The sequence below is a fragment of the Lolium rigidum genome, unplaced genomic scaffold (assembly GCF_022539505.1).
Source record: "Lolium rigidum isolate FL_2022 unplaced genomic scaffold, APGP_CSIRO_Lrig_0.1 contig_28069_1, whole genome shotgun sequence".
Lineage (NCBI taxonomy): Eukaryota > Viridiplantae > Streptophyta > Magnoliopsida > Poales > Poaceae > Lolium > Lolium rigidum.
Window position 1 is genome coordinate 182,521 of NW_025900086.1, and position 22,855 is coordinate 205,375.

At 44.3% G+C, this 22,855-nt stretch overlaps 2 protein-coding genes across 2 annotated transcripts; one reads left to right on the forward strand and one right to left on the reverse strand.

The window, feature by feature from the left end:
• The first annotated feature begins 2,397 nt into the window (after positions 1-2,397).
• LOC124680777 (probable methylenetetrahydrofolate reductase) lies at positions 2,398-7,747 on the forward strand. Its single transcript, XM_047215823.1, has 12 exons — positions 2,398-2,653; positions 3,682-3,864; positions 4,031-4,091; positions 4,180-4,262; positions 4,460-4,633; positions 5,183-5,356; positions 5,426-5,526; positions 5,616-5,727; positions 6,224-6,304; positions 6,404-6,581; positions 6,784-7,118; positions 7,448-7,747. Exons 1-12 carry the CDS (start codon positions 2,435-2,437, stop codon positions 7,529-7,531), a joined length of 1,785 nt encoding a protein of 594 aa, XP_047071779.1. The 5' UTR covers positions 2,398-2,434; the 3' UTR covers positions 7,532-7,747.
• Positions 7,748-9,412: 1,665 nt separating this feature from the next.
• On the reverse strand, positions 9,413-10,942 carry LOC124680778 (NAC domain-containing protein 2-like). The gene is made up of 2 exons (XM_047215824.1): positions 10,353-10,942; positions 9,413-10,215 (listed from the first exon to the last, which is right to left on the reverse strand). Exons 1-2 carry the CDS (start codon positions 10,833-10,835, stop codon positions 9,724-9,726), a joined length of 975 nt encoding a protein of 324 aa, XP_047071780.1. The 5' UTR covers positions 10,836-10,942; the 3' UTR covers positions 9,413-9,723.
• Positions 10,943-22,855: the final 11,913 nt, after the last annotated feature.

Consider the following 22,855-nt stretch of genomic DNA (forward strand, 5'->3'; position numbering starts at 1 on the left):
TCTAATGTGCAATGTGGCCATGGCTATGTTCTTATGCTTGCGAGCTGATGTTGTTGTGTTGTGTGCCTCTTTGCAGCGTAGCCAGGGCAAATATATAGGGGGCCTCGTCAGAGATTATTTGGTGACTAATTAATAATTAATTAACGAGATGGTTATCTTGTTAGATAAAGAGGTAGCTATCAATGTGAACAGTTAATGAGATGGAATGGATGTGTTATCCTCGCTTAGAAAGGAACTCGTATTTATTTGCAGTGGGTTGCCGACTTATTAGTGGGTCGTGCTGCAAGTAGTATCCTTTTAACTTATACGGTAAATTAGTTACCAGCTCAGCCTAGCTGCGCAATGTTACAATTTCGTTGAGTTTTTGTTTCTACTTGGAACCTATTTCAACAAATATCCTAAACGCCACCTAACATTCTTATGATTCTACCTCTGAAATGCATTCGGAGAAACATAATACCTAGGATACTCTCCCACGCTATTGCGACTTTGCAATATGATAATCCTTTTTTCAGCCACAAGTTTGAACAATTGCATCATCGCCTACTAGTGCATTTCACATTTGTTGGCACACACACTCATGTAATTTGATCTGATTGAAAGATGTGCTATCTGGGTCAACACATGTTACTGTTCTAATTGTACATGCATGTCTCTTTGGATTTGGGGACTTCTATGGAGATATGGAGAATTCTACTATGATTTTCTATGAAGATTGTTTGATTTGTAGAAGTTTATTTTTAAAACATCAATTATGCCGTGCACATATTTCTCCGGACAAGTTACAAAAAAAAACCCAACAAAGATAGAAAACAGTTAAAAAATAAATTACATAATTCCATATGGACAAGTTTGTTATAAACTGGCCAAATTTCCCTCTTCTTAATGAAAAGGCAGAGCTCCTGGTTGCTCCAAAATATGGACAAGTTTGTATCCATTATGTGCATGCTTGATCTTTTTTAATGAACAAACTTGACAAATACAATTCTTGCTAAGTTCCAACAAACATACGCAGAACATGTACAATTTTAAGAAATTCCTGTAAGCCATTGTACTTGTCCATCATAACAAAAATATTTTTTCCATAATTTTTTTTAAGAAACGAGCTCCTCGTCAACTTCATATAAAGAAAGCGCATATAGCATGCAAGCAGAAAAAGGGAAAATAATTAGGAAAACAAAAGGCCGTTAAGTAGACCGAAAGAAGTCTAAACGCGCAGACTACCTATTACAAGACTTAAGGATAAACCAGAAACGCAATGGTCTAGCACACCCAAATTTACAAACATATATCCAACAACACAAGATATGATGATGGTAATGGTGTGGTAGTGAGTGGATGTCGACTCGAGCTCTTAGTGGAAGGAGGGGTGGTGCGCACATGAACATGGAGGAAAAAAGGCGATGCCATTGTGTTGTAGGAAAAACGATGTGCCAGAGATCAACAATAGGTGATGCCACGTGATTTTCACATGTCTCTTCCCGCCAAGCCATGTATTACTGCACCCCGAGCATGGTGTCCATTCACGCGTTTGTTGTTAACCCGCTAACTCTAGCACTCATATGAATGTCAACACACTGAAGCTAGTTTTTCTTAAGAGGAGGCATGCCTCACAAAACCAAGTTTTATTAATGCATATGTTATTCGAATTTGTTTCCCGCTAATTTAGCTCTGAATTTCATTATAGATTCACTGTAATTCTGGGAGAAACACATAAGAAGCGAACCGAGAGCACCCTGGCAATATTCTCCCATTTCATTTTTCAGAATTTGAGTGAGTCGGTGGGAGTCGCCTTCTCCATTACGTTCACATATTTCCTTTTGCGTTTCTTCGGGTTATGCCCATATTTTACGCAATGTTCTTTGCTCTAACAAATATACCTTTTTTCCAAAACATCCACATAATAACACTAGGAAAACTCAATGTTGATCGTGAAAAAAGCCACCAAATCAGCAGAAGTCCACTGCACTCGTGGAAGAATCCCGCAAGAATCAAAGGTAGCTGAGAGCAGAGGAGGGGAAGTATAACCATGTCGCCTACCACTCCTCCAAAGTCCAAACCCAAGAAATTCCATAGAAAAAATGTAGTCAAGTATATCCGTGGCCCCACATGGCAGCGACGCGATCCACCTTCCTAATCCTGGATCCTCAGTGGTCAGTGTCCTACCCACACATATGGGTAGGTGCGGGATAGCGACGCCGGGGACCGTGCACCCGTCCCACAGCTCGCTCCCTGGACCGCTCTCACAAACGCCGAACGACTGCCAACCAGAACCCGGGCCCCACCGCGCAGCGCGTGCACCGCGTGCATCGAGCGAGCGCGCGTGGTTGGTGGAGTCAGTCAGATCTCCTATAAACCCAGTCGGCACCGGCCGCTCCACCCGCGCGCGCACCACGACGGACGCCATTAGAGCAGCGAGAGGTTGTAGAGGAAGATGAAGGTGATCGAGAAGATCCAGGAGGCGGCGGCGAATGGCCGGACGGCCTTCTCCTTCGAGTACTTCCCGCCCAAGACGGAGGAGGGGGTCGAGAACCTCTTCGAGCGGATGGACCGCATGGTGGCGCACGGCCCCAACTTCTGCGACATCACCTGGGGCGCCGGGGGATCCACCGCCGACGTCACCCTCGACATCGCCAACCGCATGCAGAACATGGTACGTCTCCGTCTCTGCCAGCATGCCTCTCGCTGCTCGCCCCCGCGCGCGCGCGCGATCTGATCTGATCTGTTTTTGGCGCGCCCCTCGGGTGGGTGAGATGTGCTGGCTTTGATTTGCTTGGCTGGGCCTGGAAATGATTTTTTGCTTTGATAGCGCGCGAATTCAGGCGCAATGCGAGGTTTAGTAGTAATCTGTGCAAGCATACGGGGTTGTAGTTCAGTTTGAGGTGATCGGAATTGCTTAATTGCGTCGATTGTTGCTCGAGTTGGGTGTAATGCTTCGGTGTTATACCGATATACTAACTAGTGTTGATTGCTCTTCCTTATAATTTAAGTTAGATGGACACATTTAAGGCTCTTCCTCAGAATTTAAGCTCTGGCCTGCATAATTATGCTTGCGGTGCTTAGTTTACTGCCTAAACAAAGCTTTAAGCTCTGAAATGGACAAATATGGTAGAGTTTTGTTGGGAGGGGAACTTTTTTATGGGTAAAGCCACATTGGGTTCACCCATTCTGATACCTGGTCATTGTTCTCGTTAGAGGTTTGTGTTTTCTGAATTATAGCTCTGCTAGTCTGGTGGTCATATGCAAGGTGTTCAAATGTGGAATATCATGCCAAATCAGAGCTCTACATAGAAGTGTCTGGAATATCATGTCATTTTTATAGGATTTCCTATCCAGATTTCGTCCCATTTTTGTCTGAATTTCGGATTCATAGGATCCATCAGGTGCTTGCATGCGGATGTGTTCAGTGCGGATAGGGGATTGTGCAATTATTTAAGGAAGAATGTTACTCCATGGAAAGCAGCGCTTGATTTTTTGTGAAAACAAATAGCCGGTATCACACACACACACACACACACACTTGACGCTGCTGTTTAGTATGAACATTCTTTCAGGATGCCAATATATTGCTCTGGATAGTGTCAAATTGATGTCTGAGGCTTCTTGCAATTTCAATGTTTCTAGACATTGCTCCCATTAATATTGTAGGGACTTCTAAAATATATTTGTGCTACTTTGCAGGTATGCGTGGAAACAATGATGCATTTGACATGCACCAACATGCCAGTAGAGAAGATCGATAGTGCCTTGGATGCCATTAAGTCCAATGGGATTCAAAATGTTTTGGCACTTAGAGGAGACCCTCCACATGGTCAGGACAAATTTGTTCAAGTTGCTGGAGGATTTTCCTGCGCACTAGATCTGGTAAATACATCTTACTTTTCTTAATGATTTCATTTAAGTCAATGTGCATGATGATAAGCTGATTGCTGATGCTGTTATTTTGGATACATATGATCGCAAATAAACCTATCTAAGTATTGATAGGAATGCCTTCTTATTCAACCTTGCCTTTGTTTTCCTGTTACAGGTGCAGCACATTAGAGCCAAGTATGGTGATTACTTTGGCATAACTGTCGCTGGCTATCCAGGTGAGCAAAACTTTTTTTCTCTGTACTGTCGGTAGATGCTTTCAACCTTATAAATTATATGTTTTCTAATATATTCTTCAAATGTCAGAGGCACACCCTGAGGTAATACTAGGCGAGGAAGGGGCGACTGAGGAGGCATATAGCAACGATCTTGCTTATTTGAAGAGAAAGGTTCTCCTTGATCTTGATATTGGTTTCTTAAGTTCGAAATGAAAACTATGCATTATTACTTTTGTTGATTGATCACCTGGGCATCGTCTTGAAGAAATCATTTTCATTAATAATGTGACCTGCTGCATCCTGATGTACTTGTTGAGCATAATATTTCAATTTGCCAGCTTCATTCTCAGTCTGCATTTTCTCTACAGGTTGATGCTGGTGCTGACCTTATAGTTACACAGCTTTTCTATGACACCGATATGTTTCTCAAGTTTGTGAATGACTGCCGTCAAATTGGCATAACCTGCCCCATCGTTCCTGGCATAATGCCAATAAATAACTACAAAGGTTTCATCCGAATGACTGGATTCTGCAAAACTAAGGTATGGTCTGTTGCTAACTTGCTATAGCTCCATAGCGAGTAGGAAGGTGTATCTTGTCCATCTCACTCTTTGATGTACCTGTGCACCCATCCTCCAAACACACCGCAAATGTTCATGAAATATTTTGAATAATAATGTGTTAATTATAGTCATCCATCCTGCAAACAATCAACTTCAGGAGGAAAAGTTCATATTTCAGGGAATACTAGCCTTGCCGTCTTCATTTTAATTTCTGGTTTCCTTGCCACACTTTGTATATTCATGTGGACATAAGTTCAAATCTGAAATGTTTGGTGTGCTATATTTATTTTGCTTCAATGGTCTCCATTTCTTTTGAATATTTTTTATGACCATTTGCATCATATTTGGGAAGGGATGCATGGGCGCATCGCACCCGAAGGGGCAGATTGCTTCTGATAACCTCTTTCATGGAGATAACTCCAAAAAACATTAACCTTGCATACACAATATGTGGAATTCGATCTATTTTCATTTACTGAATTTCAGAATGTTGTTTCTCACAGAATGCCATTTTAAATGTAACAACAGATACCAGCTGAGATTACTGCTGCCTTGGAACCTATTAAAGACAATGAGGAGGCTGTCAAAGCATATGGAATCCACCTTGGAACTGAGATGTGCAAGAAAATTTTAGCTACTGGGATTAATACTTTGCACCTTTACACACTAAACATGGAAAAAACTGCTTTAGCAATTTTGATGGTAATCTCCATGTCTTACTATATTTAATTTTTTGTTCTGACATGTTGCTAACGACTAAAATTTCTCCAGAATCTTGGGTTAATAGAGGAGTCCAAGCTCTCAAGAACATTACCTTGGAGGCCTCCAACCAATGTTTTCCGTGTCAAAGAGGATGTTCGCCCTATTTTCTGGTAGTTATCGTAAATGTTTTATTTTTTCTAGCTCTTTGTATTAGTGCTACACATACTCAGTCAGCCTTATCCTTACGGAAACTGAGCAGGGCTAACAGACCAAAGAGTTACATTTCAAGGACCATAGGTTGGGATCAGTACCCACATGGTCGGTGGGGTGATTCCCGGAACCCATCATATGGAGCACTTACTGACTACCAGGTAATTTCATATCTTTTTGTTCAAGTCAATAATGATGATGTTCTCAACAATTGAGTTAGAAGGTGAAAATTTTGTACAGAGACTGCGTGTCGCGTACAAAATTTTCATAATACTCTAAAATGGCTAGGTATTAAGCTTTTGGCTGATCATTTAGAATTACTGTGAATAGTATACTGTGCCTTACAGAACGAAATTGAGTTAGAAGTGAACATTTAAGAAATATCCAGAGATATTGCTTCAGCAGAAAATACTACTCCCTCCGATCCATAATAAGCGACACTTATTATGGATCAGATGGAGTATTATGGTTCTCCAACAGTGTTTTCTTGATGGGCTGTGTTTTTTAGTTCCAGGGCCACTATCTGCCAATGCAACGTAATTCAGTTGATGGCCATTGTCTACTCTCTGTTTCCAAGATTACTAGAATAGTGGAGCTGCTTTTTGTGAACTTGATTTCATGAAATTGTAGTTGTATAATCTATTTGTTCGTTCACAGTTCACACGGCCACGTGGGCGTGGTAAGAAGCTCCAAGAGGAATGGGCTGTTCCTGTGAAATCTGTGCAAGACATTAACGAGGTAGCTCTTCAGTTTCATGATATTATCATTGTTCTGCATGTCACAAAAACAATTTTGATGTAACATTGTTTTTGCTAACCTTGTCTTTCTCACTTACAGAGGTTTATGAATTTCTGTCAAGGAAAACTTACAAGCAGCCCATGGTCTGAGCTAGACGGTCTTCAACCAGAGACGAAGATAATTGACGATCAGCTGGTGAAGATTAACTTGAAGGGTTTCCTTACCATCAACAGCCAACCTGCTGTAAATGCAGAGAAATCTGATTCTCCAAGTGTTGGTACGTTAAATATACTTTGTCGCATACTAGGTCTTCCTCTGGTATTATTGGTAGCAAGGTTGCAGTATATGCGTGCATTTTGAGGCATAACACCCTGTTACAGTGATACTTTGCACACCACTAGTCCATGCATCCTTGAGTCAATGATATTCTACAGCCCATATGCTATACCAACCTGCTTTTTCTTTGTTCCGTTCTGCAGGATGGGGCGGCCCAGGAGGCTACGTTTACCAGAAAGCCTATGTTGAGTTCTTCTGCGCAAAGGAGAAGCTGGACCAGCTAATCGAGAAGAGCAAGGCGTTCCCTTCTCTTACATACATTGCTGTGAACAAGGAAGGGGAGACATTCTCGAACATCCCAGCGAACGCAGTGAATGCCGTGACATGGGGTGTGTTCCCTGGCAAGGAGATCATCCAGCCCACCGTCGTCGATTCTGCGAGCTTCTTGGTCTGGAAAGACGAGGCGTTCGAGATCTGGTCGAAGGGATGGGCCTGCCTGTTCCCCGAGGGCGACTCGTCTAGGGAGTTGCTAGAGCAGGTACTTCCAATTTCTAATCGCTGTATTTGTGTTAGTGAACGTTCAAAGGAACCTTTAGCTAATGCTTGCGCTATAAACATTCCTGTTAAAAAATACTTGTTAGAATAGAGAAATACCTTTCAGCTAATTACTAGCGACAATCGGTTCGGTCCACCACACATGAGCCTGAGCTCTCGTCTAATCATTTCAATCCACATCTACTTAAATTTCAGTAACATTCAGGATACACTGATATTTCTGAAATGCTGCAAGGATGATGTCGATACCATTCTGAGCGATAATTAGTACATCCTAAGCATTGACATGTTTCTTTGCTCTTGCACTCGCAGGTTCAGAAGAGCTACTACTTGGTCAGCCTAGTGGACAACGATTACGTCCAGGGGGACCTCTTCGCTGCGTTCAAGGAGATCTGATACCGATGATACCTGACAAATCTTCCAGTCTCTTGTTGGCTTGCTAGATTCATCAATACAATTGCTTGCTGCATCCACGACTACAGGGTCCGATCACACTCGAGAGCTGCTCATTGGCCCACCTTGCTAGAGTCCTTCCATCTAGTCTGATTTCTCGTGATTTGTATCGATTTATGAAACCGCCCAATATCAATAAGAATTTGAGTTCCTGTGTTATCCTCGCCCTGCCTGGCTTATTAATTTTCCCTGTTCAAGTTTATCGCAACAGAAGCTCAGTTCGCTGCTGAACTTGTAACTGTTCCTGTGGTTATGCTCTAATGGAGTAGTTGACATGACAACTACTCCCTCTATCCTAAAATAAGTGTTTCATTTTTTTAGATATGTTTTTTAGACATGGATGTATCTGTAACATAAAGTACAGATACATACATCCGTTTTTAAACAAAACTGAGACACCCAATGGGATGGAGGTAGATTTTCGGCAACAAGAGTTTCTTGAGCAACCTCCTTTCTGACCTTGGCGAGCAGCGCCTTAAGGTCACTGGCGTGCAGTGGAGATGGATCCCAGGCACTTGATTGTTTTTCTTCTTTTTGTGCTGGAATGCAGCTTCTAGGGCTTCCTGGACCCTTCTCTGTTCGAAAAAACGTTAACAAAAGAGAAGTTCGGTTTCCTGCTCGGATTGTATCTGCACTTGTGCACGGTTTTGCTTTGCAGAAAATGAAGGCATGCTCTATTGCATGGTAACCATTTTAGGCGAGAATTCATTCCTCCCCACAGCATTTTAAGATCAATCATAGGCAACCGTGAAAGTGCTTAAGCTACCAGCACTGAAGAAATGGCGTTGACACACAATGAACATTTGATAGCGAACACCGTTTTGCCGGACTCCGAAGTAATGATGTGGTAAGAGCAACTCTAACATAGTGAAAAAGAGGCCGAAACCGAAAAATTCCGGCGAGTTTACGGGTTCAGGCCAAATCCGCGGCACGGCCCGTAAACAGAGTTCGGGGGCTCGAGAAAATTGACGGCCACCCCGTATTTATACAAGGCGCGGGGGCGAGTTGGGTTCCAAAACCCTACTCCCCCACCACCGCTCCACCTCCGGCGTGGAATTCCGTCGCCGTCTTCGGCTCTATCGGTCCACCGCCACCACCCCTCCCACCGCTATGGCGTGCGCAAGACGGGCCGGTAGGGGAGGGAGCCAAATCGGCGGTGGGAAGTCGCGACCGCATCCGCCGGGTGTGCGGTCGGAGGCGGACCCACTCCGATGGAGCTTGGAAGCGGGCGGCACGCAAGTGGTCGCGTAGGTTCGCGCGCCGGCCGGCACGCGTGGAGGCGCGGGAAGGGGAAGCCGAGTGCCCCCGCGCGGCGACGACAACGACAAAGACGACGCAGACGGGCCGCCTCTCACCTGCGGGAGCTCGGCGGAGGCGGAGCCGTTCGAGGTGGCCGCGCTCATCGTCGCATAGACATCGCCGGCGCAGAAAAGCCCTCCTCCGCCGCAAGAACAATCTCGGTGATAATTCCGCAACTAATTTCGATATTTAACTAGTCAAATTAACGAGCGGAGTAGGGTTAGTGAAGTATTTTGGGTAGTATTTGTAAATTATCTTCGAATGTAGCTAGCTAGGGGAGTAGGATTAGTGAAGTATTTTGGGTAGTATTTGTACATTATCTTAGAATGTAGCTCGATCGGAGGAAGATCATCGCAGCAAAATTTCCGTCTTCGATTTCTGCGCGGTGAATAAAAAGTCACATGTGTGAGGAGGAACAGTCACATGTTTGAGTAGTGCCTACTGATAAGGCTGTCTAGAAGACGCGATGATCATTTGATGAGAGGCTCTGACGGTGCCATAGTTTTAACAAGTTGAAAAGTGATCTGAACAAGAACAAAATTTGGTCGGGTTCCAGTGAAGAGAAGAAAGAGCTACATATGTGTTTGTGACTAGTACAAGGTAAAACGAAAGAATGACCCAGCGGGCCTGATCCCAGCACCGGGCTCTGATGTACAGCAACACGCCCCGGCGCCGGCGCCGCACCACGGCCACGGCTCTCTCCGACACGACGACGGCCTCTCTCCCGTTTCCTATCCTGTATTTACACTGATGATCCGTCCGTCCGCGAGCTCGCGGCCAGGAAGCCATTCCACTTCTCTCGATCTCGGTCTCGGTCTGATCCATCCTTGTTCAGCTTAGAATGGAGCCGGCATGCCACCGGTGGCGCCGGGCTGGTTCCCGCGGAGCCTGGGCGAGGCGAAGAGCGAGGAGTAGAGCAGGTCGTCCCCGGGCGGCATGACGTCGAGGCCGCTGTACATGCTCTGGATGTCGTCGTAGCTGAGGTCAACAAACAGGTCGTTCCTGCCGTTCCCGGCGTCGTCCGCCGCCTCCTTCTTGGGCACCATGAGCGTGGCCATCATCTCGTGGTGCGCGGCCGCCGCCACGGGGCTCTGGAACCCCTGCGCGCCCGCCGCGGCCGCGTGGTGGAGCATCATGGGGTCGTTGTCGACGATCTCCGACTCCGGCGTGCGCGCCTCGCCCCAGGAGTGCGAGTGCGACTGCGAGTGCGAGGTGACCATGTTGTCGGACGCCGAGGCCTCCTCCGCCTTGGGCTCCACCTGCTGCTGCTGCATCTTCTCCCACTCGTTCTTCTTGTTGTATAGCCGGCACAGCACCCAGTCGTCCAGCTGAAAAATTCAATTCAGAGTCACGGATGAGATTCAGACAATCATTGAATCAATCAAAGCAAGGATCTTCCTTAACGAATCCTGTAGTAGTAATGAAGATGTACTAAAAAGAAAGAAAGGAAGAGCTTCTAGCTTACCCTGAGCGATCCCTTCTTTGCGCCGGCGGCGCTGGCCCGCCCAGCATCAGCGAGGCGGTACTCATGCATGATCCAGTCGGTCTTAACCCCTTTCGGCGCCTTACCCGCGTAGAACACGAGGGCCTTCTTGATCCCCATGGTCCTGCCCCCGCGTGGCGCGACGGGCTTGTCAGCCCCGGTGGCCTTCCAGTACCCGTTGCCCGCGGCGCGGTTGGGGCGCGAGCCGTTGGGGTACTTGCGGTCGCGGGGCGTGAAGAAGTACCACTCGCGGGTGCCGAAGAGCGCGCGGTCGGGCAGCGCCCAGGGGTCGAAGCGGTAGAGGTCGACGTCGGCGATGATGGGCACGGGCAGGCGCTGGCCGGCCGCCTTGCGGCACAGGTAGTGCTCCACCAGCTCGTCGTCCGTCGGGTGGAACCGGAAGCCTGGCGGTAGGTTCAGGTCCGCCTCCGCGTCCCTGTCGCGCCTGCGCACGGGCATCCCCATGTCTGTAAGTGAATGGATCCTCTGCTGTTGGTAGGAAGAAAGCTGCTGGCTTGGTTGATGATGGTTCCTGTGTGGTGGTGGTGGTGGTGATGAATGGAGAGGGAAGAGTGGTGCTTGGGGGGATAAATAGGGGTGGGGGTGGGGGAGGTCTGGAAGGTTCGGCGGAGGGGGTGAGTGGAGGTACCGACGGACGGCGGCTGCGTGGAGTTACTTGGGGAGGAAAAGGGCACGTGTGATGGAGGGTTTCGGGGAAGGTGCGGTGGTGGATGGGGGGATGAGGTCATGGCCGACTTCAGCTTTGGTTGGGCGGGAGCGGGACGCGTGCGGCGTGCGGTGTGCGGTGCTGCGCTGGTCGGCATGCCGATGTGTGTGGCCACCGCGGCGCGCCTCGTTTTGGGAGGTGGGGGAATACTGTGGATACGTCACTACGTGGCTGCCGTTGGAGTCAACACCTGTCTTGTTTTGCTTTGTAGTAGAAAGTATTTTTTAATGTTTATCACCAAGGAGAAACACCACGTGTGATTGGATAGCTTAGGCTCAGTGCAGATCAAACCCCGGATTTAATATTGGTGTCTCACCGCAACACATATTTATGAGCATCGTTTCTACACTGTTTTTTCGCCAAAAAAAAACTCCAAGTTCCATTTTAAGACATACATATGCTGGTGGACACGACATGTAAGTATCTGATTAGGTAAATGAAACATGTGTATCTAATGGTGCCTCCATATAATAATTAAGTTAATTCTAAATCGTGATGTCCAGTTGGAATTCAAATTGCAATTCGAGAATAGTACGAATAAAAAAGCAATCCGACGGCCAGAGGCTCTTGCAGTCCATGTTGCAACTCACGACTAGCACAAATCACGAAGCGATCTTAGACGTTTTCTCTTAGTTGCATATGCACGTGCAACTAAAAAAGTCTCGGTTACAACCCATGCATGTTGCAACACTGGTGCCAACACAAATCAAGGTTTAGGATAATCCTCAGTCAACTAGGAGTTAGAAAAACCTAAATGAAATACACTAAGAGACTCGAAAGATGGCTGGTAGGTTGCGCTCAAGAATGCTTACCAACGGACCAACGACTTGTCCTCTTACTTCATTCCAATGTGAGAAATTCGTATATATACATGTCGAATGGGTGTATTGAGGAGACACCTTTAACAGAGACATCACGCTAGAAGGCATCCCTCCCACATAATTGATCACATGTTTGATTTCTCAACAATTTAGACAAGGAAGACGCTGAACTAGGCATCTCAGCCATAGAAATAAGCACTGTTACTCCAAAATAGACATTGTTTATTTCTATAAGCCTCTCTCTAAGAATTTTTTTTATTTGTACATGACCTAAGAATCCGTACTACTCAATCTGATTTTACTTGCTTAGCAAATTTAGGTTTAGTTGAAGTTAAACTTTGCAAAATTTAACCAAGTATATAGTAAAAATAAATGTAAAGCCAATACTATTACAATTTTATAAATTCAATTTTAGTATATTAATAATTTCAATATATGTATTTGGTTAAACTTTATAAAGCTTGGATTCAACTAAACTCATTATGAAGGATAATAATTATAAAAGGAGGGAGCACATCACGTTCGTAAGAAATTATTAAGACAAATATTATTGATGAATACCTATCTTAACCTATGTCTTAGGTCAGGCAGATTCCAGGATAAGACGGAATATAAGACCATTACAGACATATAGTGTGGTTTCGTAATTGGTATCTCCGTGACATTGATATATTTCTTTTATCGAAAAATCTAGTGTGCTTTTGGTTATCTCCGTAACCCTTGGCTTGCATATGCCAAAAGCACACATTATACTTTCATGCTCTCATACAAGGTTTTTTGATTGTGTGTGGTTTTTATGCTTCATGAAATTCATGGTTCTTCTCAGCATGATGAACTTATATTTATATTTACAGGACCATACTTGCGAATAATTCATAAATGGTTTTTCTATGAGTCTTGAATTTAGAAACTTCTAACACAACGCATGACATCGAAAGGTACAATGATGCTAGTGGTCAATGGAATTCTTAAGAGATGGATTGTGCATGCAAAAACTTTAAGTAAACTTTCTCGAAATACTTTAGACATAAACGCAAAATTGAAGAGTTACGGTTAATGAAGCTTGTGTCGATTGTGGGATTGAACTCACATTGTGAGTGGACTGTTTTCGTGTATATGCCATCATGAACCTATGATCTAAATATTAGGTAAATTTGGCTATGATTGTTGAATCGAAAAACTTATAATATGATAGTTGTGTCACATAGAGAGACGAAGCTATCGCTCAGGGCTTCTTTTTTTTTGCAAAAAATGACAATATGTCCGAATTCGACGAAAGGCGTCTAAAGAGCTGAAAAGACTGTTGGACAATTTGTGTGCTTTTGGTTAAAAGAAACTTGTGACAATCTCCAAAGACTGTTGGACAATTTGTGTGGCTAGAGGTACACCTATTAAAACAAAATAAAATGAAAGGTCGTGGCAGTGTAATTTAGCCTTGACAAGATTGGTGTTACAAACAGTGTAAAGAATTCTCCAGAATACGGGCTGACGCTTTCTTCGGATCGGCGTCGGTGATATATATATATATATATCTGGACGTGATTAATATTTTGTCGTAAACGAAGTTCAATATGGTATGTGATCGTCCATCCGCCATCTACGACGTAGCGTGCATACGCAGATCACACGCATAGTCAAGAAAACAAATCACTGTATTTATTATCCAGATAAGCTTGCACGGTAGTGACAGTAGTATGCGTTGTCATGGCTTTAAGCATTTGTCACGTTCCTCCATCCCAGCATCTTATCCTTATGCGGCATTTTCACCCGCATATATTTTTGACAGCCAAGATGAATCAGCTATTTTTTTTTCTCTTTTTGGCATGCAAACAACCTTTTCACTAAGAAAAAGAGAATGATCAGTTAATAAGAAAAACATCAATATGTATGCTCTGAGATACCAAAGTTTTAAATTTAAGATTAAAACTGTGATGAGCTGGAGGTATCACTTTCCTCATAACTATCCAACTATAGGTTGATTCGTTATTAAACGAGATTTTGTATAGATCGAAAAGGTAAAAACACTGCTTGGTTGCGTGGAGAGATAAATTTGTGTACACGTACACAGTCCGGAAGTGGCAAGAGACCTGCCGGTCTTCCCGTCATTTCTGGAGGCGACCACACACGCAGGCAGGCAATGATGGATGGATGGATGGCCAGAGCTCCTCCGTCTGCGTGGAATGAATCGACATCCCATCCATTCCTTGACCGACGTCGCCATCACCGCAATGCAAGCTCGGCATTCGTCGAGAGGATTCTGCCGCTACCTCACCACTTGAATCGATCTATCTCCCGGCGACCAGCACGCACGTACTTATCCTCTCGCGGCATGCCACGCACGAACCTATTCCTGCCCACACTGTTGGTTAATTTGGCGGGTACAGCTACGTGGGGGTGGAGACCAACCGCTCGAAGCTGAGTGCTGAGCCGACCGCCGGGCGGCGGGACACATGCCGGCCCGCCGCAAAGGGCAGCGCGCTTTCCCCAGCCTTGTCGCGCGCGGCTCCATGGCCCCAGTCGAGATCGATCGTCGGAGGCGGAATCAGGCGGCGGCGCGTGGCGCGACGGCACCGGCATGGCACAGGGCGACACGAGTCTCGCCTCGCGCGCCGTGGCTAAAAGTCGGCATCAAGCGCGCGTGGCTCCGTGAACTGGGCGGTACGTGTTCTCCGCCTGGATTGGCTGGTCTCGCCTCTCGCGCGGTGGCCGAACGTCGTTGTCTCTCATGTCGATCGACCGCGAGCGGACGCCGGACGGGCTTGCCTTGCCGTCGCGCCACGGCGGCAAGGAATCAAACACACCTCGGGGGAAAAGGGCGGGTACGTGGATGCTGGGCGGTCGCGCGACGGGCACATGGCTAGCTGCAATTCATTTGCGACAGGAAAAACTGACCGATTCCTGTAGAACCCCGAACTTTCTTTAATACTAAATCATCCTCCTTTTTTAATAAAATGCATTACAATGTCCAACTTTAAATTAATAAAGCCAGAGAAATTCACAATAAACGCTATATGCTCGGCTTAAGCTAAGAGCACAACAAACAGGGGTCGACCTTCCCACTAACATGCCGATAGCAACGAAGGAGCACAAGAAAGGAGCCCCCCTAGATCTTTAGCTTGTTAGCTTCATGGCCGCGTACAACTCCCTTAGCTCGCGCACCATTCATCTTAGTTCCTCCTTCCACTTTACTTTGAATTTAAGGCTCCACAACCGCTTTTATAGATTATGTTAGCGGGGGTGGGAAATAACTTTCTTCTCAATGGTAAGTTTGTTGCGTGTATTCCAAAGTGTCCAGGATTGAGCGAACATCACACAAATGATTCTCCGTGTATAACCCAAGAAACTCGACAAAATGGCATGGAATTGGGCAAAGTTGACAGGGCGCCAGTTACATCCCAGCAACTGATGCAGCAAAGACCATGTGAATTGCTCAATAGAGCGGGAGAAGAAGATATGGTGGCATCCTCAATGGTCCCACAAAGCGGGCAAGTACCATTGGAAGGGCCGTGACGGATGGCGATTTGTTAGCTCGAAGGGAGTTTATCAAGAGCAAGCTGCCATGAGAAGATTTTGATGTTTAGCAGAACTTTAGCTTCCCACATGTCTTTGAAGTGAGCTACTTTCATGCTTTGAGAGAGCTTGGCATACATGGACTTGACGGAGAAAATACCCGAAGGTTCTAGGTGCCATGAAATATTGTCACGCCCAGTGACAAGTTCCACGGAATCCATCAAGCCCGCCAACTCCCGCCACTCCTGGTCCGGAAGAGGATTTCCAGAACATCATTACGCCAAGCATTGGCCACCGAGATAGATTGGTTATCACATATAGCGAAGAGGAGGGGGAAGGAGTCCTTGAGGGGGGCGTTTCCCAACCACCAGTCCATCCAGAAGTTAGTACCCATTCCATCCTTGACCACATGCTTAGCCCCTACTTTGAAAAGGTGTTTTATCTTGTGCAAGCTCTTCCAGTATTGAGATTCGCCTTGGCCAGTTCCCGCAAACAGATCCGAGGCGTTCGCGTATTTGGCGTTGATAATCTTTGCCCAAATAATGTTTTCGTCTTGATACAACCTCCACACCCACTTGAGTAGAAGAGAAATATTCATTTTCTTTGTGTTGATCAAACCCAGGCCCCCGAATTCCTTATGTCTGCAAATTGTTGACCAATTAACTAAATGATACTTGCATTACGGGCCTGATCCTTCCCAGTAAAATGTCAATCTATGAGAGTCAAACCTTGCATGATCCCATCATGCAGAAAAAAGAGCTCCATCCCAAACATCGGAAGGTTATCAAGGATAACAGTCTCCCTAGCCACGGTTCGATCTTGTTAGCCAGCTTCCTAACCAAGAAGAGCCATTGTTACAAGGAAAGTTTTCTGTCCGAGGTGGGCAAACCCAAATATACGAAGGAAAAGTTGAGCTATTATACTAAATTTATCAAATTTATCTAAATTTGTTTCGTTCACAGAATGATGTCACAAATTTATCTAAATATAGATGTACCTATTATACTAAATAGTGTCTAGATATATCTAAATTTAGATAAATCTTCGACATCCTTTTATGAATAGAGGAGTAGAAAATTACAAAAATGGTATTCTCACTATCTGCATTGGCCCACATGTCATACCTATCTTCTACCTGTTAGCAACGGGTTTTTTTATTAACATGCACTCAACACAATGGCAATTAGAGACCGCCATTGCACCAGCGTCTACCCCGCAGCCCTTGAAGCTACAGATGAGGCGGAGCTAGCCACCACCGCCCGTGGCCACTGCCGCCACGGTGATGGACGGGAAGGGCTCTTCCTACGAGTCGCCACCATGGTTGCGTGGGGCTGTGTCCACCAGAGGCGAACTTGACGGTGGCGTAACCGCCTAGGTAGACGTGGTGCGCCTTCAGGGCAGTGGCTGGCACAACTCGGGGTTACTTGAGATTCATTGGGAGTGAATGGAGGAATGAATTGGAAAAGATGCATATGGTGTGTGGGCCCCAATATCACTGATAGTAAGACTAGTCACAATGCATAGTATCATATAGAAGTATCATGCGTATGATACTACTACATGTTACTATCTCCACAATGCATGGTATCATATACTAGTATCATAGTCTCTGTATATTAATTGTTTTGTAGAATCTCAATGCAAATATATGTGCAAGATTTACTTGACATTAATTTTTCTAGTAGTATGTGTTATGATACAGTATCTACCTATGATACTAGTACCATCTCTCCCATCCTTAATTGCACTACCACATCAGCATTTTGCATGCATGGAATGCATGATACTACCTATGATACTCCCATTGTGGGTAGTCTAACCCGTAAATCTGATTAGGATTGCTGCTTTCATGGTGCCCTGGACAGTTCCAGTGATCAATTTAAATCGAAGTTGAGGCAGAGCGTGCTAATCAACTATTAATGTAGTCGGTAACGTCCTGCTCAAACTTGGTAGTAGTAGCGTTTATTTATTTATTTTAGCAGAACTGGTACTAACCAGCAAACGTGGCCCCAATCACGATAGTTTCTTATAATTTACTCATTGGACGGGTATTTAGCTACACTCATGTAGCACGAGTGAGTCAATAAGGGGCATGTATAATGTAGGTTCTTAAAAAGTTCTTAGCAAAACAATGTGAATTTTTAAGTATTGGTAATTAATTAATTATACTAGGCGATGTCTAACTGAACACCTCTCCTAGTGGTTAAGAGAAAGATTGATTTATTTCACACTTTTCTAAGCACCAAGCACTGTACATGGTCTAACATTGCAAATCATTTAACTGAACAACAATCAAATTTACCAGCAGCCCAATGTGACATGCTATTTCGATCATTTGGAGGATCAACCGGTTTCAATACGAGATGAGTTAATAGCAAAAAAACACTACTACCTCCGTTTCAAGGAATAAGGCGCACGCGCATCCCAAGACGAACTTTGACCATAAAAATTGAGCAACAAAATCTTGATTATATTATATATAATTAGTATCGTTGGATTCGTATTGAAAAGCACTTTTGAATGATATTAATTTCATATAAACAATCTTTATCTATTTGAAGTAATTCTTGGTCAAACAAAAAGCTCGTAAAACGAGGGCGCCTTATTCCTTGAAACGGAATGCTCGTAAAACTAGTATTTTATAATTTAAATTTACTAATGACCATCATGCTCCCTCCCCCATGCTCCCTCTCCCATGCTCCAGAAGAAGTAGGCGGAGCTCGTCAACAATCGTTGCTCTAGCATCATGGAGAAGAGCTACCGTGAGGAGTTTTATGCCGCCATCAAAAGGCCGAAGCCGACCTCCACACACTCCTCGTCGTGCCCGACACCGACAAGAAAAGTGGAGGCAACATCGGCCAGCAGGCGTCCACCCGCTCTCGTGCATGAATCTCCGCGGAGCTACCAGGCCGAAGAGGCGGCGACAAGTTCGCCGGAGAGGCAGCAGTGACCAATGGGTCAATGCTTTGGGAGATAGGTAGGTGATAAAGGTTTTTTTTATTAGTATTTTTTTGTAGGGTTGACAAGTGGGTCCTAGTTCACATCAGCAAATTAGTCATGATAAATGGGTCCCACATGTAAGAAATAGCATCAATTCGCAACCAATTCTCCTTTAGTTTTTTATCATGCAACCATAATGTGATGGTTCCTTTTTGGTAACTTTAAATCATAAAATACTGGTTTTATGTATAAAACATATTTTAAAAACGTAAAAAATTTAGGAAAAAAATTTAACACGTAGAGAGACATGTTCTATGTCTGCGCATCAAGTTTCACATAAAACCGATAATTTTTGTATCTTGTGTAAAAAAGACAAACAATGCTTCGAGAAATAGACTATTTTAGCACCAAAAGTTTATTTTTTTTTGCACAGGGCACAAAACATATCGGTTTTTGCTGAAACAACTTTATAAGCATGTATCATGTCAAGGTATACGCGAGGCTTTTTTTTGTATTTTTTGACATTTGTAAATATATTTAATATGTATTTTAAATAAAGGGTGCATATGCACCCGGGTGCAGAAACACCCTGTCCCTATTGGATGGCTTCTACAAGCTCCTAACGGGGATTGCTGATTACAATTAGCTTACTAGAATTATTATTAGACTTGGATGATTAGCGTGAGTTTGCATTTCAAAATATCTACGTGTACTCGGTTGGAATATTACATATTAACTGTTTACAAAGAGATGGCCGGCTATGATCTATTCAACCCACGTGTACTCGGTTGGAATATTAAGTTTTTTTTCATACAAGTTGAATCCAGAAAAGCAATATTACATATGCACATTACATATGCACTGACAAAAAAACACATGCCAAAAACTAAGCATTCATTTTCTCGTGTTAGTCATTGATCACTAGTGAAATTGACGTCCTAGCTTTACGTACAGCACAATACAAACGTGTGTTGTGGGCTATTTCGGCTCGTTAGATGACAGGTTTCGAGTCAAGGTATATTATTGGCTTCTTCTTTCTTTCCATGAAGGTATATTAATTAATATATTATTACTGGCTTCTACGAGCTACTACTAGATTTATAAATTCTAGCTTGGACTAATTGTCCTAACAAAGAGGGTCGAAGTGTTGTGCATCCGTGCCAGTATAAGATTTTGCTAATTCCAAGTTAACTGAAATATTGTTCGCAACTTTTCATAAGTATTTTTATTAGTTCATGATTCGTGTCCGTCATGAATTGCAACGTGGGTTCCAACTGTAGTAAGATTTGGTGACAAATTCGATGTCAAGCTACAAATTTTGATGACCATCCAAATAAGAAAAACAAAGTCGATGTTGTACATTTTGATCCCAAACAAAAAAAATCATTTTCGAAGAGAAAACAACATGTGGTTAGATTGGTTAGGAGGGCAGTGATATCTCCCACTAAAATGTAATCCCTAGATTTAACGTTTTGGTTTCTCATAAAGGCGAATTATTCTTTTAGTAGGAGGCGACATTCTCGTCGAAAACGAGATGTCCGTGTGACTTCATTAAATCTCAAGACCTCCCAAATCAGTTTCTTCTACTCCACCTCTTAGATGCTCATAGAGGTACGATGTACGTGCATACGTTAATAGAGATAAATTTATGTACATATTTATCACTGTTTGCAACTGTACTGTGTTTCTAAAAAGAAATACTCTAACTACACATATGACACTCAAGCCTTAAGAATCATGTCACCCGCCTACCAGGTCGGCAAAGTGATATTCCGGCGCCGACTAGCCGTACTACAGCTGGAAAATAAACTTGTCGGGGAGCGAGATTTTTCGCTAAGCCTAGTGGCATATCATATATCAACCCAGTCAGCGATCTGATCCAAACAACCACGCTAAACAAATGAACACCAAGCCAGAAAGAAAAGAAAAAAGGGCAAACACGTGCGTGCTGCTTGATCGGGTTGGTGGTGGTACGAGGTACACTGAACTTTCTCCAGAGCAAGGTACACCGAACCTAGCCGATTACCGAGATGGAAAATTCAGCAGTATTCCAACAGCTACTACCAGTACCAGCCTGGGCTAATAAAGGCGACGGCTACGACCGTTGAAACTTCAGTAAATATTTCGCAGCGGCTTGACCCAGCAGGCAGCATCAATGTCGCATTCTGACGATATGGCGTCCATGCGCCGCATCGACAAGGAACGCCCAGTTTCCACGGAGATAATTAACAGATGAAATTGCAAAGGTTTCACGGAGACCGGACTCAGTATGTCACGGACGAACAACCAGAAAACCTAGTACCTCCGTCGATAGAAATATGTCAGAAGTGTGTTAAAATACAGATATATCTGGACACTCTTTATTGTATAGATACATCTAAATTTAAATGACAGAGAGAGTAGATCCAAAATAGAAAACCACGATCTGGGATAAGATGGTCATGTGTAACTACTATGTCCCTTTATTTATAAATAAATGACTTAATTTTATCTAGATTTGAATATATCAAGATATATTTTAGTTACAGATTCTTTCGTATCTCATAAAAGTAAGACATTTATTTTAAGACGAAAGAAGTAATTGAGAACTCAGGTTGTTCAGGGACCATACATCATCGTCACATTTAGCGCTTCCCGCCGCAGCCGCCAAGCTGGGAGCCTAATCTCTATCGGCGGTCTCATGGTAGCGAGGTGTCGTGACCTTAACTTTCTTTGCTTACTTCTTATCCTTTGTCTTAATGTGTTTCAGTATAATTAGTCTTTCTTTTAGAAACACAATAATACAATACACACTCATATATATGCACATATGTGCACCCTATGAACGAACGTGTGCACATTGTACCTGTGTGAGCATCAGATTAAGTTAGAAAAACTGATCCGACGGATCCTTTTTAGACTAGAATTACAGAAAGAAATTAGTTGACCCACTAGTACTACTCCATCCGTTTAAAAGTAGGTAAAGTAGGTGTTTTCATTTTATCTAGATACATATACATGTCAAACTAGAATGCATCTAGATACATCCGTATCTAGATAAAATAGACGGAGGGAGTAATATTTTTCCGCATGCACCAACAACCAGCTGATCAAGTATTGCATATTCCCTCCTTGTGAAAACCTACGTTTTTTTTCTAAATCAAGTGATGTAAAGTTTGATCAAGTAATTAAGTATGTAGCAAAATATATCAACATCTAGAATATTTCTTGAAACAACATCTAGAATACCAAATGTATGCCATATGAAACTGTACATCAGGATGGATGCATATTTGATCAAATTTTACGTCGTTTGAGTTTCAAAAGAAAAAAAAATCATATGCACTCCGTTCTAGCAACGAGGGAGTACCTTTTTCTTTTCCCTTGTATATATAGCTCTGTCCTGTACAGTAGTGTAGTTACTACTATCATGGACTTGTAAATTGTTGTGGGTCATTGGGGGATTTTTTTCTTCCCTACAAATATGGAGTGGTACTACTCGACAAAAGAGGTGAGGGTGGGAGGTTCTACACGGTTCAGAAGTGGTAAATATCTATCTGCCGGTCCGGTCGACAACATGCCATTTTCCCTGCATTTCTGGACACGACCAGTCGACCACGCAATGATGGATGGATAGATGGAGTGGAGCTCCAGAAAGGCCACCGAATCAGCAGCATCATCTCGCCTCGCCGGAGTCGCTGTCACCGCAAATGCAAGGTCGGCATTCGTCGGGAACATCGTGCCGCTACCTCATCGATCTCTCTCCCGGAGACCAGCATGCACGTACTTATCCTCTGGCAGAGTGGCACGCACATATTCTAGGCTTTTCTCGCCCGCGCTGTTGGTTAAGTTGGCGGGTGCAGTGCAGGTACGTGGAGACCAACCGAAGATCGCCGGGCCGGGGCGGCCGGACAGTCGGACAGATGCCCGCCACAAAGAGCATCACGCTTTTCCAGCCTTGTCGCGAGCAACGGAGCCGAAGGCATCTCAAGTTACCGACACATTTCAAACACGAAAACTATCTATTTCAGCCTGTTTAAGTCGAGTTATGGACAAAAAAGAAAAGTTTTGAGCGCACGTCTGTTTGGCCCGGGATCTGCTCCAACAGCCTGGCTCATTTTTTCAACAAAAGTTTTATTTATATGAAGTAATTTACATAGTGCTAAAAAGAGGTAAAGTTAAAACCCTAGTTACGGTTTGTGCCATGGACGACTACTCATCATCGTCGGTGTCAACCGGAGGCACACACGGCAAGAGCCGGTAAAAGCAGGATGTGGCGGCAAGTCGGCGGCATTGGTGCGTGATGAAGTGACGGCGGCGCAGGCGTGAGAGGAGGTGGTGGACGCGCGCCTAGCTGCACGTAGGGGTCATCGGCCTACCCCGAGCCCATGCAGACTCCCACAGCTGAACGGCGAGACCGTGCCACTAGGTGGTAGCCAGCTCGTTCGCCTATTCTTCCGTGCGGTCCGTTGGATGGACCTCCAGGTTCACGTCGACTTGTAGAGCAT

What these genes read in the sequence shown, in the direction of transcription:
- LOC124680777 (XM_047215823.1), top strand. Translation starts at nt 2,435, where the DNA reads ATGAAGGTGATCGAGAAGATCCAGGAGGCGGCGGCGAATGGCCGGACG. An exon ending in CTGTGCAAGACATTAACGAG is followed by an intron (nt 6,305 to 6,403) that starts GTAGCTCTTCAG and finishes TCTCACTTACAG; the next exon opens with AGGTTTATGAATTTCTGTCA. An exon ending in ATCTGATTCTCCAAGTGTTG is followed by an intron (nt 6,582 to 6,783) that starts GTACGTTAAATA and finishes TCCGTTCTGCAG; the next exon opens with GATGGGGCGGCCCAGGAGGC.
- LOC124680778 (XM_047215824.1), bottom strand. Translation starts at nt 10,835, where the DNA reads ATGGGGATGCCCGTGCGCAGGCGCGACAGGGACGCGGAGGCGGACCTG. An exon ending in CAAAGAAGGGATCGCTCAGG is followed by an intron (nt 10,216 to 10,352) that starts GTAAGCTAGAAG and finishes TGAATTTTTCAG; the next exon opens with CTGGACGACTGGGTGCTGTG.